At 44.2% G+C, this 14,956-nt stretch overlaps 1 protein-coding gene across 1 annotated transcript in view; it reads left to right on the forward strand.

Annotated features, from left to right (window-relative positions):
* Positions 1–209: 209 nt before the first annotated feature.
* pappa2 (pappalysin 2) overlaps positions 210–14,956 on the forward strand; it is a 70,233-nt gene continuing 55,486 nt past the window's right edge. The window contains exons 1-4 of the mRNA XM_047590505.1: positions 210–2,298; positions 7,291–7,523; positions 8,552–8,779; positions 8,910–9,508. Coding sequence (XP_047446461.1) covers positions 1,308–2,298; positions 7,291–7,523; positions 8,552–8,779; positions 8,910–9,508 — 2,051 coding nt within the window. The 5' untranslated portion in view covers positions 210–1,307. The remainder of the gene's footprint in view (positions 2,299–7,290; positions 7,524–8,551; positions 8,780–8,909; positions 9,509–14,956) is intronic.

A 14,956-nucleotide genomic window follows, 5' to 3' on the forward strand; every position in this document is an offset into this window, starting at 1 on the left:
CACTCGGGATCAGAGGGATGCACAGCACAAGACTGGGCAGGGGAGAGGGGAGAGAAGAGGATTTCCCTTGTAAAACTCAAGTGTGAGGCGAGGATTGGACGCCTCCCCCTCCACCACCATAAACCACCACACTTCCCCTACCGGTGATGTCAGGGCGGGCAGGGGCTCCCTGATAAAAACCTTGGACCTGGGAGAATGAGAGAGAGAGAGAGAGAGAGAGAGAGAGAGAGAGAGAGAGGAATGGAGGAGGATATTACTACAACTGCATGGACCGGTGCAGAGGAGCAGCAGCAAGTCGCTCTATGAAGCGCACAGGGACGCACAACAAAACCCCAAAAGAGGAGCTGACGCGCAGATGGCGATGTGTGATTTATTGGACTAATATTTTTCTCCTCTCTCAGATATCATAGAAGAGCTTCAGCTCAACGTGAAGGGTAGCTATTTTAGGGCTGGCACTGCCTTTGCACCGCGTTTCACTTTGCCTTCGGAGTTGACTTTATTATTCTGATTCACCTTGCAGTCACATGTTGGACCAGGACGCACTAAATGATGCCGCAATGGTCAGGTAAAAAGAGAAAGGAGGGACTCTAAAATTACGAGTTATTGATGCAAATAAAATATTGTCATCCACATTTTTTTTCCCTCAGTGACAAAATAATTGCGTTTATGATTACTTTTACTTTGACTTTCTGAATCAGCCCGTTGGCGTGCGGAAGGTGTTTCTTTACCCCGTGAGTTCACCTAAAGGCTTGCAGAACTTTCTTTTCTTTTTTTTCGCCCTACATGTAAACAGAAGCAACGTGTCTGCGGCTACAGATATTTGGCAGGCGGTAAACATGAATGGGAAGGAGGCAAAGGGTCTCCTCTAAACGTTCGCACAAAGTTCAGGAGGGTAGAGACCCAGTGCAGCTGCGCCGAGGAAAGGGATTTTGCCCGGTTCACTTAGCTGAAGATCTGAATGTCTGCTGCGATTCTTCAGCGCTATTAAACACCTACATCATTCTGAATGAACACACCGAGAACCTCAGTATGCAATAAGTCCATGTGGAGAAATTGAATGTGACACATTCTTTGTTAATTTGACCTCTTTTGGAATGCACTGATAGTTTTGATCACTTTTCTACTTTGTTTTGATTAATTATAAAATTTAAATTTTTAATTCTTACAGATTTCTTTAGAACTGCTAGGGTGATGTGAGCAAATAAATCTAATAACCACAGTTTGGAGACTTGCCGCTGCTGCTGATCTGGAAGGTTTTTTTTTTCTTTATTCTGAAGAAAACCAAATCGCTTCCCTAACCTGAGAAAATGTTGTTGCTCAGACTACTGGCTATCTTCCTCGTCCTTATTACCAACACGTGGCTGCTCAACCCGGTTCGCTCCGATGCACTCAGCCGGCACAAACGCGCCTTGGCCCGGAGCGCAGACACTGAGCTCTCCAGGCTGGCAGGTGAACCCTGCACCGTCTCCGGCATCTGGAGGTCCCGGCGGCGGCCCCGCTCCCTCTCCCTCTCCCTAACCCAGTCCCTGTCCCAACACCGCCCTCCAGCGGCCCGTCCGAAGTCGCACACGAGCCGGAGAGAGCCGCACACTGTCAAGAGCGCTCCTGCGGTTTGTGCAGGAGGGTGTAGGTTAGACGCCGGGGCCAGACGGGTCGCTCCGGCTGGGGGAGAAAAGGGAGGCTGGGGTGAAAACCAACACGCGGCGGTGAAAGCGAGGCATGGAAATGGTCCGCTGTCCGGACGCTTCTACGAGAAACGCGCTAGAAACGGCGTGAGGGACGCGAATTATGTCGGTGAAGACGACAAGACGCGGGCCGAGGTGCCTCTCCTCAAAGACGCCGGGCAAAAGGTCTCCTCCACGGGACGCGCGCAGTCTCCTCCGAGTGACCCTCGCTCCAGGTTCGCCCGCAGCCTCCACGGGACGTTCCGTTACGAGGAAGAGGGCAACTCCAGCCGGGAGAAAGTTTCTCCGGACGGCTCGGCGGATTCCAGGGGGCCCCAGGTCCTCCGCGGGTTGAAGCAGGGAGATGGAGACCAGCGGTCCTCGGCGTCCGTCGCGGAGGACTCCTCCGGGGAGGCGGATGAGGCGGATGCGACCGCGAGAGTGACCGTGGGCGGCTGGGGGAGCCCCGTGCCAAGAGTGCCCCCTTCCTGGATGACTGCCCTGTACTTCAACGGGCGGCGGGAGCAGCTGAAGCTGAAGCCGGATGCAGGGCTCGAGCTGCCCAGGGCCACGTTCAGCCTGGAGCTGTGGGTGAAGCCGGAGGGCGGACAGAGCAACCCTGCAGTCATGGCAGGTGAGTGCAAACGGGTTCTCACTGTGGCATGAGCACGATTCTAGTAGGTCCATAATACAATCCAACATTTCCTCCAGGAGATACACTGCCTGGGTGTCCACCTGCTGGGATAGACCTTTGCTTTTTCACCCCCCACACACTCAGCAGTCTGTGAAAACTTAAAGCCAGCAAGATCCAGGCTTAAGTCACCCCTTTCCTGTTTACCCGTTCATATGTTTAGGATTTGGGATATTTTCATGTGTATCATGTGTTGACATGATACCGTTCCTCATCAGCTAGTGTGTCTCCATTTCACTCAGTCTTTGTGTCAGTGGCTGTCTGAACCTGTCAAATACTTCCTGCACTGTCACCCTGTTAAAGCATAGTCTGACACGTAGAGCCATGAAGCTTGTTTCCTGTCTTCCTAACAGCTTTTTGTGTTCCCCCTGCTTAAACAGTATCCAAGACGGGGGCAGTGGAGGGGAGGGGAGGGATACGGGTCCCAGGAGGCCAGTTTTCACACACTAAGGTCATGCCGGGTTTGTGCAGGATTCACTTTGGTTGGTTGGTTGGTGTGGACGTGGTGACAGCCGTGACAGAGAACACGGTGATTAGGAATATGTTGTTATGACTGTGTTATGGCGATGACATTTAGTGCTGAAGACATTAGATGATTAATCGCTGAGCTGACTGACATTTAAGTGATTTAACACTTCCACGCAAACCCTGGTATTATTGAGGCTGACAGCTGTCAAATGCAAGACAGGTTCACCTCCAAGAGGAGCTGAAACCGACAAGGTTGCTCAGCAGATATGTTTGTATTTTTGTTTATGTTGGAAACGGCATTATAGAAATACCCAATGAGATTTGAGGTAAAGTAGAAACTGTGTATATTTCTATGTTAATAGAAATATTTATATTTCTATAAACAAATATGGATTTTCAGCTCACGAATCAAGCGTCAGTCTTCTGTGCTTCAGAGTGAACTGGATGCTAAAATGACAGCTTGTGTGCTGAAATATGCCCGTTTGTACTCCAAAAAACACACTCCTCTGTAGTTACATAAGTTAATACGTCCCCTGCCTGCGCTGGCAGGACTGCTAAATTTTCTTCAGAAAGGAGGAGAATAACATTCTCCTGGTGCTCCGATTGAGGCTTGCTCGCAAAAATGTGTCACACCAAGAGATGAAGTGGCAAACTGAGTAGGCTTTGGTGTTGGGATTTCTGTGTACGCCTTTCCAGTTTGTATTATGTGCCCACTGACGCAACCATTTTCCACTCCAATCTCCTGGAGGTTGTGGACTTTAGTCAGGTGAGTTTCAGGTGGGCACCATCCACACATGTTTTATATTATAACCCCAACTTCCCAACTTAGTTAGCTACTTGGATGAGTAGTGGGACATCTTCAAAAAACCAGACAAGTCCAGTTGTCCTTCTTTCACCTTTTTGGATAATTAATTAAAGTGATTCATATACACCATCAGTTATATCATTATGACCACTTTCTTAATAATGTGTAGGTTTCCCATGTGCCTCCAAAAAAGTTTTGACTCAGAGAATGTATCTTCTGAGGGTGTCCTGTGGTGTCTGGTAACCGAATGTTGATAGTGGGTTCCTTTGGGTCCTATGGGTTGAGGGGAGGGGCCTCTGTGGATCATCCCACAGAGGCCCCTCCTACTTGATCAGTTTGGGATGTAGTGAATTTAGAGGCCAGGTCAACACCTCGTGCAGTTCTTCATATTTTTTGAGAGTTTTTAAGTGTTTTTGTGTGTCTCTGTGTCAGGCTGCGTCCTACTGGGGATGGCTGCTGCCATCAAGGAGTGTCATTACTATGGGGTGGGGGTGTCTGGTCTGGTCTAGGTGGGTGCTACATGTCTAGGTAACATCCACATGAATGGATGCCAGGTCCAAAAGTTTCCCAGCAGATCACTGTATTGTCAGTGGACATAATGTTGTGGCTGATTGGTGTATAAATTAAATATGGCCACAAAACACACACCCGCGATCAAATAACCAAATTAAAGATACACACACAAACAAAACCCCTGGTTTGAATTCACACCCCACCCATACATGTTTCAGGGTCTGGTTACACCTTGATGACAACAATAATAGTTATGATGACTGTAATTGGATAATGGCAGTGACAGTGATGATGTGATTATAAGTGAAGCTGGATAATGTTACTGACAATAATGATGAGATTATGATGAGAGTGATTATTTCTGCTGATACTGATGAATATTAGAATAAGGGTTAACATATTAATGGCTGATAGAATAGTGATCGATCACACTGACCACAGTAATGGTTCCTAGCCGCTTAAGATAAAGACATTTACTGGTCTTTGTTTCACTGTTAATAAAACACCACTCCTTTCAAAACCCAGTGCTGTATATCTTGACCGACCATTAACCTAAGAAGCGATTGTAGCCTTAAATGTATTTTTTTTTTATTCAATACTCCACACCTACAAGTTCATAGAAACATAACAGTGAAAATTCCCGGGGTGTGTTTCATTCAGTGTTTCTCCTCGTAGTTAGCTCGCCTGTAGGTTCCCATTGATTCCAAGGGGTGGCTGTGCACAAATCAGTCCAACGTAACATTTCAGCTTTCCAGCACACGACGTCGGATGGCAAAATATTCTCAGAACGTCAAGAATGCTGCGTTTGAAAAGCTGCACACTTGACAGAACAACACATGCATCAGACAAATTGAAGAGGATAAAAGCGCAACGGTGCAGCACCACAGCTGTCCAGATAGCGAGCGAGACCGCAAACTGTTACGTCCGCTCACATTTACTCTGATCAAAGATCCGACTCCATTACCCAACTTTTTCCCCCTCATTGCTTCCTTATGTGAGGGCGGCATTTTGTGGCATGGGCCTTTCTCTTTGTAGTGTCTTGGAGGAATTTGACAAATACGACGAAAAACAAACTCCTATTGTTTCTGCTATACATGACATTGACGTTGGTTGGACATCTAATGTCCACTGATGATCTCATAAATGTATTTATTTGTTTGTGCGTTTCAAGCCTTTGTTGCTGTATTACTGCACGGTTGAATGTTGTAAACAGTTCAGTCCAGAGTCGACTGCTGGACTAACAAAGATGATTCCAATATTGTGGTTATTTTAACGCATTTTCCCTAAATTTATTGTAATACTAACTTTCTATCTGATAAAATTGACTAATAACCAGTGGTGAACATGTATGGTTTGAGTGCACAACAGTACATCAAATGGCATGAAAATAATTGAGGCCCTTGACACCATGTCTTCCTCTGCTTACCTCATTGAAAATGAATTTAATTTACTTAAACAGCTTTTTTTCTTTGTATTTTGGTGTTGAAGTCTTGTATTACCTGCGTGTCATTAATTTCTTACTGTGTACAGTGTCTTTATGTTTCAATGTGCAACACTACCCTATACGCGGATCAGTCAGTAACACTGACCATCTTGTGACAATTCAATGCTGAATTGGTGAATCAAGGTGTTGACCTGGCCGCCAAGCTCACTAGGTCCCAAACCGATCAAGTATCTGTGGGATGATCCACAGAGGCCCCTCCCCTCAACCCATACGACCCAAAGTCCCCACTAACAACATCCTGTTACCAAATACCACAGGACACCTTCAGAAGGACCATATCCATTCTCTGATGGGCGATCCTCAATGGCATTTGTTTTTATGTTTTTGTAATTTCCCAGAAAATGATATAAAATTGTTAATTGATGACTTACCCTGCACTTGGGGGCGTAGGCTAATTACGTCCAATGAAACAGATCTAATTGTCATGTCTCCGCCTTCCCCTGCGTACCTCCTCTGCCACCAACTTGCTGGCCTGCCATACCATTTATGGGCAGCGCACGGTGAGGCCATCCAAGATGACCAATCAGAGCTGGCTGCGTTTTTTTTTTTTTTTTTGGAAGGGGTGGCCTATAAATAGCTCATAGATTTACCACCGTGTTCGCCATGACGACATTAAAAGGTTGACGTTCTATCAGCGCTGTGATTTTCGCTGCTTCTGCTGCCCAACAGCGGCCACAATACTAGCAAAACATCCGCATCTAATTTAATTCAGTTGTAATCACGTTAAACCCACACGACCACAGTGATGATAAATTGCGGTCTTCAACTGATGTGTGGTGGTGCGAAAGCCTCAAAAATGAAACAAATCAAAAAAAAAAACAACCTACGTATTTTTTTAAACACGGATCTTCATCATCTAGCTGTAGCACGACACACTGACATCAACAACATCTTCATGTTGCGTACCATGAAATAATGTACACTGTAAAGCAGCTAAGCAGATTTCCCAAGAAGTGACCTTGGTCCATGTTTGGTGATGCAATGTAAAGACCAACTTACTGTTTAAGTAAGTTATTGTTTAAGAGCTATATGTAGCGCTTTAGAATTGTTTTGGACAAACATGAACTGACATTAAAATAGTTGTGTAATTTTGGTAGTATAGTAGCCTACTGGCAGTATAATCCAATCACTTGTTAAACCTGCTTAGCTCTGCTTTCTTTAACCTACAGTAAATAAATGCTTAACCGTGAAACTGGCTCCCCTCCATGGGTTATATTTTTCTACAGTTGCTCACTTTACAACCTAACACGCATATACCCATGTACACACAGACACATACAGCTTTGAGGAGGGTGAAGGGGTTCCCTGACCCTTCGCTGTCCCAGTGTTTGACATCTGGGGAGCAGATGTGAGTCTGTGTGTGTCTGTTGCAACAGCAGATGGAAATATCAGGGCCGTGCCTTGGCTTAGGGAAATACCTCTATCCTCCTTCCCCTCTCTGTACTCTCCCGCTGTCTCTGGGTCTGTGTATTCTCCCTGTTCCTTTTTGTGTTATCTGTGTCATCGCTCCTCTTTGTCTGAATTCATTTGCCATAGTATAATCATTTGGAAAGATTATTTGTTTGTGTGCCCACTTTGTAAATTTGCAAGAGAACATAATCGCTCTCCATCAAAATAATATATTTCACTTTCCTCTGTGCCCTAGGTGTATTTGACAACTGTTCCCATTCTCTAAGTGAGAAGGGCTGGTCAGTAGGCATTCGCACATTGGAACCTGCGGGCACCAAAGACGCACGCTTCTACTTCACGCTTCGCACAGACCGAGCTGTGAAATCCACCACTGTTTACAGCAACCAGCGGTACCAAGCCAATGTCTGGACTCATCTGATGGTCACTTACAACGGCCACAACATGACCCTATATGTAGATGGAGCAAAGGTGCGTGGTCTGGTTGAACTTTGTTTGGCTTTGGTCAATTACCTTTGCTTCACTGTCAGCTTATCGATCCCTGTGAAGCAACAAAACACTTTGACGAGAACAATCCCAACTGAACGTCCAATTACTTGCAGTTCATAGACTCTTCTCCAATAGCACTTTATTATTATTCTTATCTTTTCTAATATTAGTAATGGGCTTCCATGCTTCACTTTAAGTTGTTTTTTGTTGGTATTACCCAAGCAACTAGAAATTATCCAGGGTCACGATAGTCTGTCATTGTCATGCCATAAATTTGGCATTCCACTGGATGCTTCCAAATTAAACTTGTGAGCTTGTGATCACAACATTTTTGAGCCATTTATACAAAATTCTTACCATTGATGTTGGCTGTAAATTGGGAAAATACAGCTGCTAAGCTTGCTGTCTAGATGCCAACAAGGCTAACAGTTTACCAAGCTACTAACTGAGTAACCACCAGGTCACCACTGGGTAACCACTGGAAAGACAAAAGCATAATTAAACAACGGGGTTGTTGGGAATGCCAGTGTTTTCTTCAGACACATAATAACTGTGAAGAATAACTCAACATGACTAAATTTACAATATACTACACTACCACATATTGAAAAATGGCCTCCATCATTTGTAAAAACATCAACAAACAAATCAGAACTTGTGACCTGAGAGCATTCAGAACATTTCCGCTTTCGAGGTTGTGAATACCACAAGAGGGGGGCGTTCATATGGACTTGTCTCGTGTTCACTGTCAACACAGTCCCATTTGAGGCACCCTAACAAGAGTTACTTTAGTGAATAACCAGATGGAGAGCTTTTCAAAAACCAAATTGCCACCATACTGTAAGAATGTAAAACATAGCTAATGTACTGCTAACATGTTGTTCTTAAAGAGGCTACAGAATGTCAGAAGTCTACTGATTTGAAAAATTGGTATTATTTATATCTCTAATGAAAACTGAACAGTGAATAATGAAATTAGTTTATGCCCATCTGTTGCTTCTCTACTTCAGGTAGGAGAAAGCAACATCCAGTCTGGGAATCTCTACAGCCCCTTCATGAAGACTTGCAGGACCCTGTTTCTTGGCAGCAACCAATCTGATCAGGGACAAAGCTTCAGGGGTCTCATGGGAGGCGTGGTCTTGTGGCGCTATGCCCGCTCCCATGAGGATTTGCTGAAACGGCCGCTGCAGACTGACAAGAGTGAGCCGATCCTGGCGATGTGGGCCGACTTCACTCATGTAACTGCCTCTATTTCATTCCTTTCTTTGGCCAATCTCCATATTAGTCACTACTACATTACATTAAATGCTCAGCATTACTCAACTAGGATTTATTGAAATAATGTTCCTGCTTGATTTTCTCCTTAAGGTGGAACAGCTATGGACTCCATATAAAACTGGCCTTCATCCGGCCGTCATCACCACTCCTGTCCCAGAACACGAACATGTCTCCTCTTTCCTGCCGCCGCTCTGTGGCATGACCGCCTGTGACAACACAGACATCATCCTTGGCTACAACCACAACTGGCAGCTCCGTACCCCCAAGCAAGTTCGTTACCGGATTGTCAACTTATCCGATGATGATGGTGGAAACCCCACAGTGACGGAATCCCAGATCCAGCTCCAGCACCAGGCTCTGCTTGAGGCCTTCCGTCCTTATAACATCACCATGGAACTGAGTGTCCACAGTGTCAAAAACTCCAGCCTGCGCCAGAGGTTTATCCTCAGTAACTGTCGAATTGGCAAGATTGGGAACCGCCAGTGTGACCCCGAGTGTGACCATCCAAGGACTGGTCACGACGGAGGGGACTGCCTGAGGCTGGGGTCCTGCTACAACTGGAAGAGGCAGGACGGGATTTGTAACATGGAGTGCAACAGTATACACTATGACTATGATGATGGTGACTGCTGTGACCCAGATATCACGGACGTCCTCAAGACCTGCTTTGATCCTGAATCTCCTGACAGGTGAGGTCAATAAACAAACGTCATTTACCACTATTGCTGCCAGTGTGTAGTTCCTTAGGGCTGGGAGATGTTGGTCAGTCAATCCGCAGCCTGCAACACTGTTGAAAAGACGCAGAAGAGAAAGTACCAGGAAGTCAGTGCGGGCAATGTATTTTCCAAAGGGAGGGATTCTCCGGGAATAGACGGGAACCAGTAACACTCTGCATGAGGTCTGTGTTAGCATGCTGCAGTACCTCAGCAGGGCTGTGCAATAAACAGCTACACGGACAAATTGGTGCTCTCACTTTCCCCGGTGGCTTCAGAGAAAGGTCTGTGAAGTTGGGAAGGTTGGTTAAGAGGCCAAAGTACACACTTATTTTTACTAAACAACTCGAGCAGCGGCCCGCTGTCTTCCATTTGGCCTGACAGACAGGCTCATGCACAGCGCCAAATACCTTGCATGAAGTCTCGCCATGCGGTCGTCGGCCCGGGTTCTTAAAGACCCGGTCTTTAATCCAAATTGTAACCGCAAGCTTTACACTGCGCCACTGGGACACAGAACATGGAACTGGGGTTATTTTTTAAAAACGAAAGATGGAGTGTTTGATGCCTGGAACTGACAGCTTGACACAAGCATGAATTAATGTTTTTTAAAACAGTAAAATAGTTTGATTTCCATTTATACTTTGGTCAAATGGATCTCCAACAACATCACCAATACAAAGGGTAGATAATTAAAGCAAATATACTGACTCTCCACTTCCATATCTCGGAAAGACTCGGTTGGTGCATTAATAATATATTTCAGTGAAAAGTTATCTCAATAAAACCTGCATATTTATGTAGTAGATTACATGGATTAGAGGCAGGACTATAGTCATTTATTTTAGAAATACTTAGGTAATGAGTCCAGATCTCTCCCTACCACCGCCCTGCCAAAAAACCCTTTTGGAACTGTCTAATTCTAGTCTTGCAAAAACTAATAAATTCATCTCCTCATATTTTTCTTTCCAACACAAAGGTCTAAAAGTAGTTTCAAACACACTGCCAGGAACAGATTTTAGCGTAGAAACAGTTGCAGAGGAATAGTTATTGATATTGATTAAATAAACCACCAAATACAAGCGAGTCCAAATATGATGTCATTTTTCTCATTCCTCAACTTTGAAGATGGTTCTCTTGTGCCGAAACATCAGCTCATGGAATAGTGTCTGTGCTGCAGCACAGCCCCTCAGTGCTTCAGCTTCTTTGCAAATGTTGTTTCCTGTTCGCTACCTGGGCTAGTTTGGATTAATTCTGTTGAAAAAGCATTGCAGCTTGTCGCTCTCTCATTGTTAACACCTTTGATTCCTGAAAGATGCCCTGGTTGATTCTCCTTTCTGCTGGGGTACCATTATATCAAGCAGGAACATTCAGCACTGAAAAATAAAGCCAACACAAACTGCAGTTCCTTAAATGGCCACAGGAGGCTGGCTCCAAATGCAAGTCAATCCATATATTGTAAATTGAACCAACTTTACAGGCACAACCATGTTTCATTTAAATACTCTTGATAACTGTGATTCACAGGTTTCAGCTGTCTGCTGAAGGCATCACGACTCTTTATTTAATCCACTGTATTATCTAGGTATTATCAGCAGTCCCACTTTTAGCTAAATCTGGGTATGGACTGCAAAGGAGTAGCATGAATTTCCTTAACTGAAACACAAAGTGCCCTCAAGCAAGCACACCTATACAAGTTTAACTGCCCAGCCGACAGATGGAGACTGTATGGTGCAGCTCACAGGTGTAAATTTGTACAGCTGTGCTAGTGTGAAACAGCCTGTTGCTGCAAAAGAACGCAGCGTTTGGTTTGCTTTCCCTGGAAGGCAAAGGTTAAAGTTAGGAAGCAGTAAAAAGAAAAAAAAAGTTGGCTTGCATGTGTGTGGTCTCAGAGTTTGACCATGTGCAGGAAGTCCTTCAGGTGTGTTGTAAGTAAATGTTAATTCAAGTTGTCCTGTCCATGTGGGGATAGACACAAGGAAACAGACAAGCTGTGGTTGTTATTCAGGTTACAGTTTTGAGTCTTCATCGGTCAACGCCAACACAGCATACAACACACAACTTTTATGTTCTTTGTCACATGCCCATTTGTTCAATGTAAACAGGTAGGAACCAAGATGACACCCAGACTTAGTCACATGGAAATAAAGAGATGATAATATTACATAAAAACTAAAACCTAGCAAAGTCCTCAGATAATATTGCACAACTTAATAGGACAACTTAATACACAAAACAAATGATTACCATTAAAGTACATCATTAACTATAATCCTTAACCCACTAAACTGCAGAGATTGAATAGACACCCCATACTCACACAAACATATGGTTATCTTGTCCTCTTGGCCTAAATTACAGTGTATAAAATGTTTTGATTGATTTTAGATTTGAATGATGCTGATAGTTATTGCCAAAAATATTCCAAAGAACAAATTTAAAAAAAGAACAAAATCCACCATACTTACTTTTGGGAAAAAAATTAAGAATGCGTTTTTGTTTGATATGTGAGAATTGGAGAGATCAGCGTAACATGCTGAATCTGACGTGAACACCGTTTCTACAAACCATCGCTCAGGATTTCAACTTTTAGCGCAGAATACTTTTGCATGAGAAACTTGCATAAATAAGTCTGCTACTCAGATATTGAACAAAAAAGTCATAGTGTGTGTGCACTTGAAGGCAATGATGAAACTTGGACGGTGAATCATGCCAGAGTTCCTGTCTGTAAGCCCCTGACCCTCCGCTAAAAACAACATGAACAGCCAATACGCAGGAGACCGGCATGTCATAAAATTTGGGCCCAGTAGTGTTGGTCCTCTGACCCCAACTTGTTTAAAAGGCTTGTGTGTGAGTGCTTCAACATGCCGGCCTGGATGTGTGCATGTGTGTCCCTGGATCCCAACAGGAACTTTCTCAGGCAGTGAGAGAATTAATGCGAGGATGACATTTCGCTGGCATTTGTGGAGCATTGAAGCATTTTTATGTTTGGGATCTGGGTTTTTTGATACCCCTCCCCTCCCCCCCGCTCCCTTCTTCTCTCTGAACTCTTGGCCAGGTATTCAGATTGTGGGACCCTATATGTGTGCAGCTGCTGCTGGCCAGTAAAGGTCCAGAGGTTTTTGAAGCCAGCTGCTGTCACGACACAAATTTGTTGTCGGGAGCCAGTTCTAGAGCGATGGCCAGGTACACTGCAGATTCTGGCTTTGTAATAAAGAAAAGGGAGAGTGATGAAGAGGTAGGGGACATCATGCCCATTTATACTCAGACACATGTCCAGGTCTTGCAAAAATATTTTAGTTAGTTAATCCTGGACAGTGAGCATGTGTGCAAAGGGCTCCACTGAACAAACTACTTTGTTTGACACGTACATGAATCTCATACATGATGTAGTTGTTTTAGATGAACTTTTATTGTATATACGTTTTATTCAGTAATAAAAGATTTATCATGTCCATTTAAGTGCGGTTTAGGTCCGTAACCTACACACGTAGCCTACGCCAGTATGAACCATTCATACTTGTGTGTTAATCAGTCTGGCTCGCTCTTTAAAAACGCTAGTCGGCGCTGCATATTTCTACTTCCTGCTTTTCTTTCTACTTCCTGCTTCACATTCAACAATGATGAATGAAACTTTTGCAGAAATTTCTCCCTTAGACAAGTCGTACAAATGCTTGTACCTTCTAACCTCCTCAGTCAATCTTTCTCGGTGTGTTCCATCTTTATTGACCCAAAACAATCAGTTCAGAAATTGTGGAGATATAGAAGCAGGTGGGAATTTTAAAGCAGACGCGCTACTACCAAGAGACCAATCACAGCTCTTGGGGTCTGCATCATTGTGATGCATAGGTAGATATCTTGGGAGGTGCATGTCAAGCTACAGTGTTAGAGTCTACGCAGAGTTTGGGCTGTTACCATAGCTGCAAATTGAAGCAGATTCCTGATAACTTTACGTTCTTGTACAACGCATAGTCTGTGCATTTTACCGTCAAAATAGTCAGTCATTCATGAAAGGTTGAGTTATTCATATCTGGCAGAGATATTGCCGCCAGCAGTTGTAGCGAACTAACTAATAAAGTTGATTGAGGATCACCAGCTGCTTTGGTCAAATCTATAATGTTGCACTTTTATGTGTAAACGAAATGTCCATCACATCAAACCCTTGCCAAATGAGTTCATGCAATGATGATTTGACTTCACGGTATTCTTTCAACAACAATATTGACCAAAACAACACTTTGGTCCATATTGACATGACAGCATCACACAGTTGCTGCACATCTATGATGCGAATCTCCTGTTCCACCACATCCCAAAGGTTCCTCTATTGGATTGAGATCTGGTGACTGTAGAGGCCATTGGAGTACAGTGAACTCATTGTCATGTTCCAGAAACCAGTTTGAGATGATATGAGCTTTGTGACATGGTGCATTATCCTGCTGGAAGTAGCTGTCAGAAGATGGTACACTGTGGTCACAAAGGGATGGACATGGTCAGCAACAATACTCAGGTAGGCTGTGGCATTTAAACCATGCTCAGTTTGTACTGAGGGGCCCAAAGTGTGCCAAAAAAAAATCCCCCACATCAATTCACCACCAGCAGCCTGAACTGTTGATACAAAGCAGGATGGATCCATGCTTTCATTTTGTTTTTACCAAATTTTGACCCTGCCATCCGAATGTCGCAGCTGAAATCGGGACTTGTCAGACCAGGCAACATTTTTCCAATCTTATATTGTCCAATTTTGGTGAGCCTGTGTAAACTGTAGTCTCAGTTTCCTATTCTAAGCTGACAGGAGTGGTACCCGGTGTGGTCTTCTGCTGCTGTACCCCATCTTCTTCAAGGTTGGACGTGTTGTGTGTTCAGGGATGGTATTCTGCATTCCTTGGTTGTAATGAGTGGTTATTTGAGTTACTGTTGCCTTTCTATCATCTCCAACCAGTCCGCCTACTCTCCTCTGACCTCTCACATCAACCAGGCATTTTCGTCCACACAACTGCCGCTCACTGGATATTTTCTCTTTTTCAGACCATTCTCTGTAAACTCTAGAGATGGTTTTTGTGTGAAAATCCCAGTAGAATGTCAGAAATACTCAGACTCACGTTGTAGCGAGCTAACTAATAAGGTTGGTTGAGCTTCACCAGCAGCCTTGGTCAAATCCAAAATCCCAGTAGAGTTTCTGAAATACTCAGACCAGCCCATCTGGCACCAACAACCATACCACGTTTAAAGTCACTTAAATCCCCTTTCTTCCCCATTCTGATGCTCAGTTTGAACTTCAGCAAGTTGTCTTGATCACCTCTACATGAATACATGCATTGAATTACAGCCATGTGATTGGCTGATTAGCTTTGTGATTTGTGTTATGAACATTGAACAGGTGTACCTAATAAAGTGTGTAAATGCACTGGCGAAGATCTACCTGGC

Source organism: Mugil cephalus, chromosome 7, assembly GCF_022458985.1.
Source record: "Mugil cephalus isolate CIBA_MC_2020 chromosome 7, CIBA_Mcephalus_1.1, whole genome shotgun sequence".
NCBI classification, from domain to species: Eukaryota; Metazoa; Chordata; class Actinopteri; order Mugiliformes; family Mugilidae; genus Mugil; species Mugil cephalus.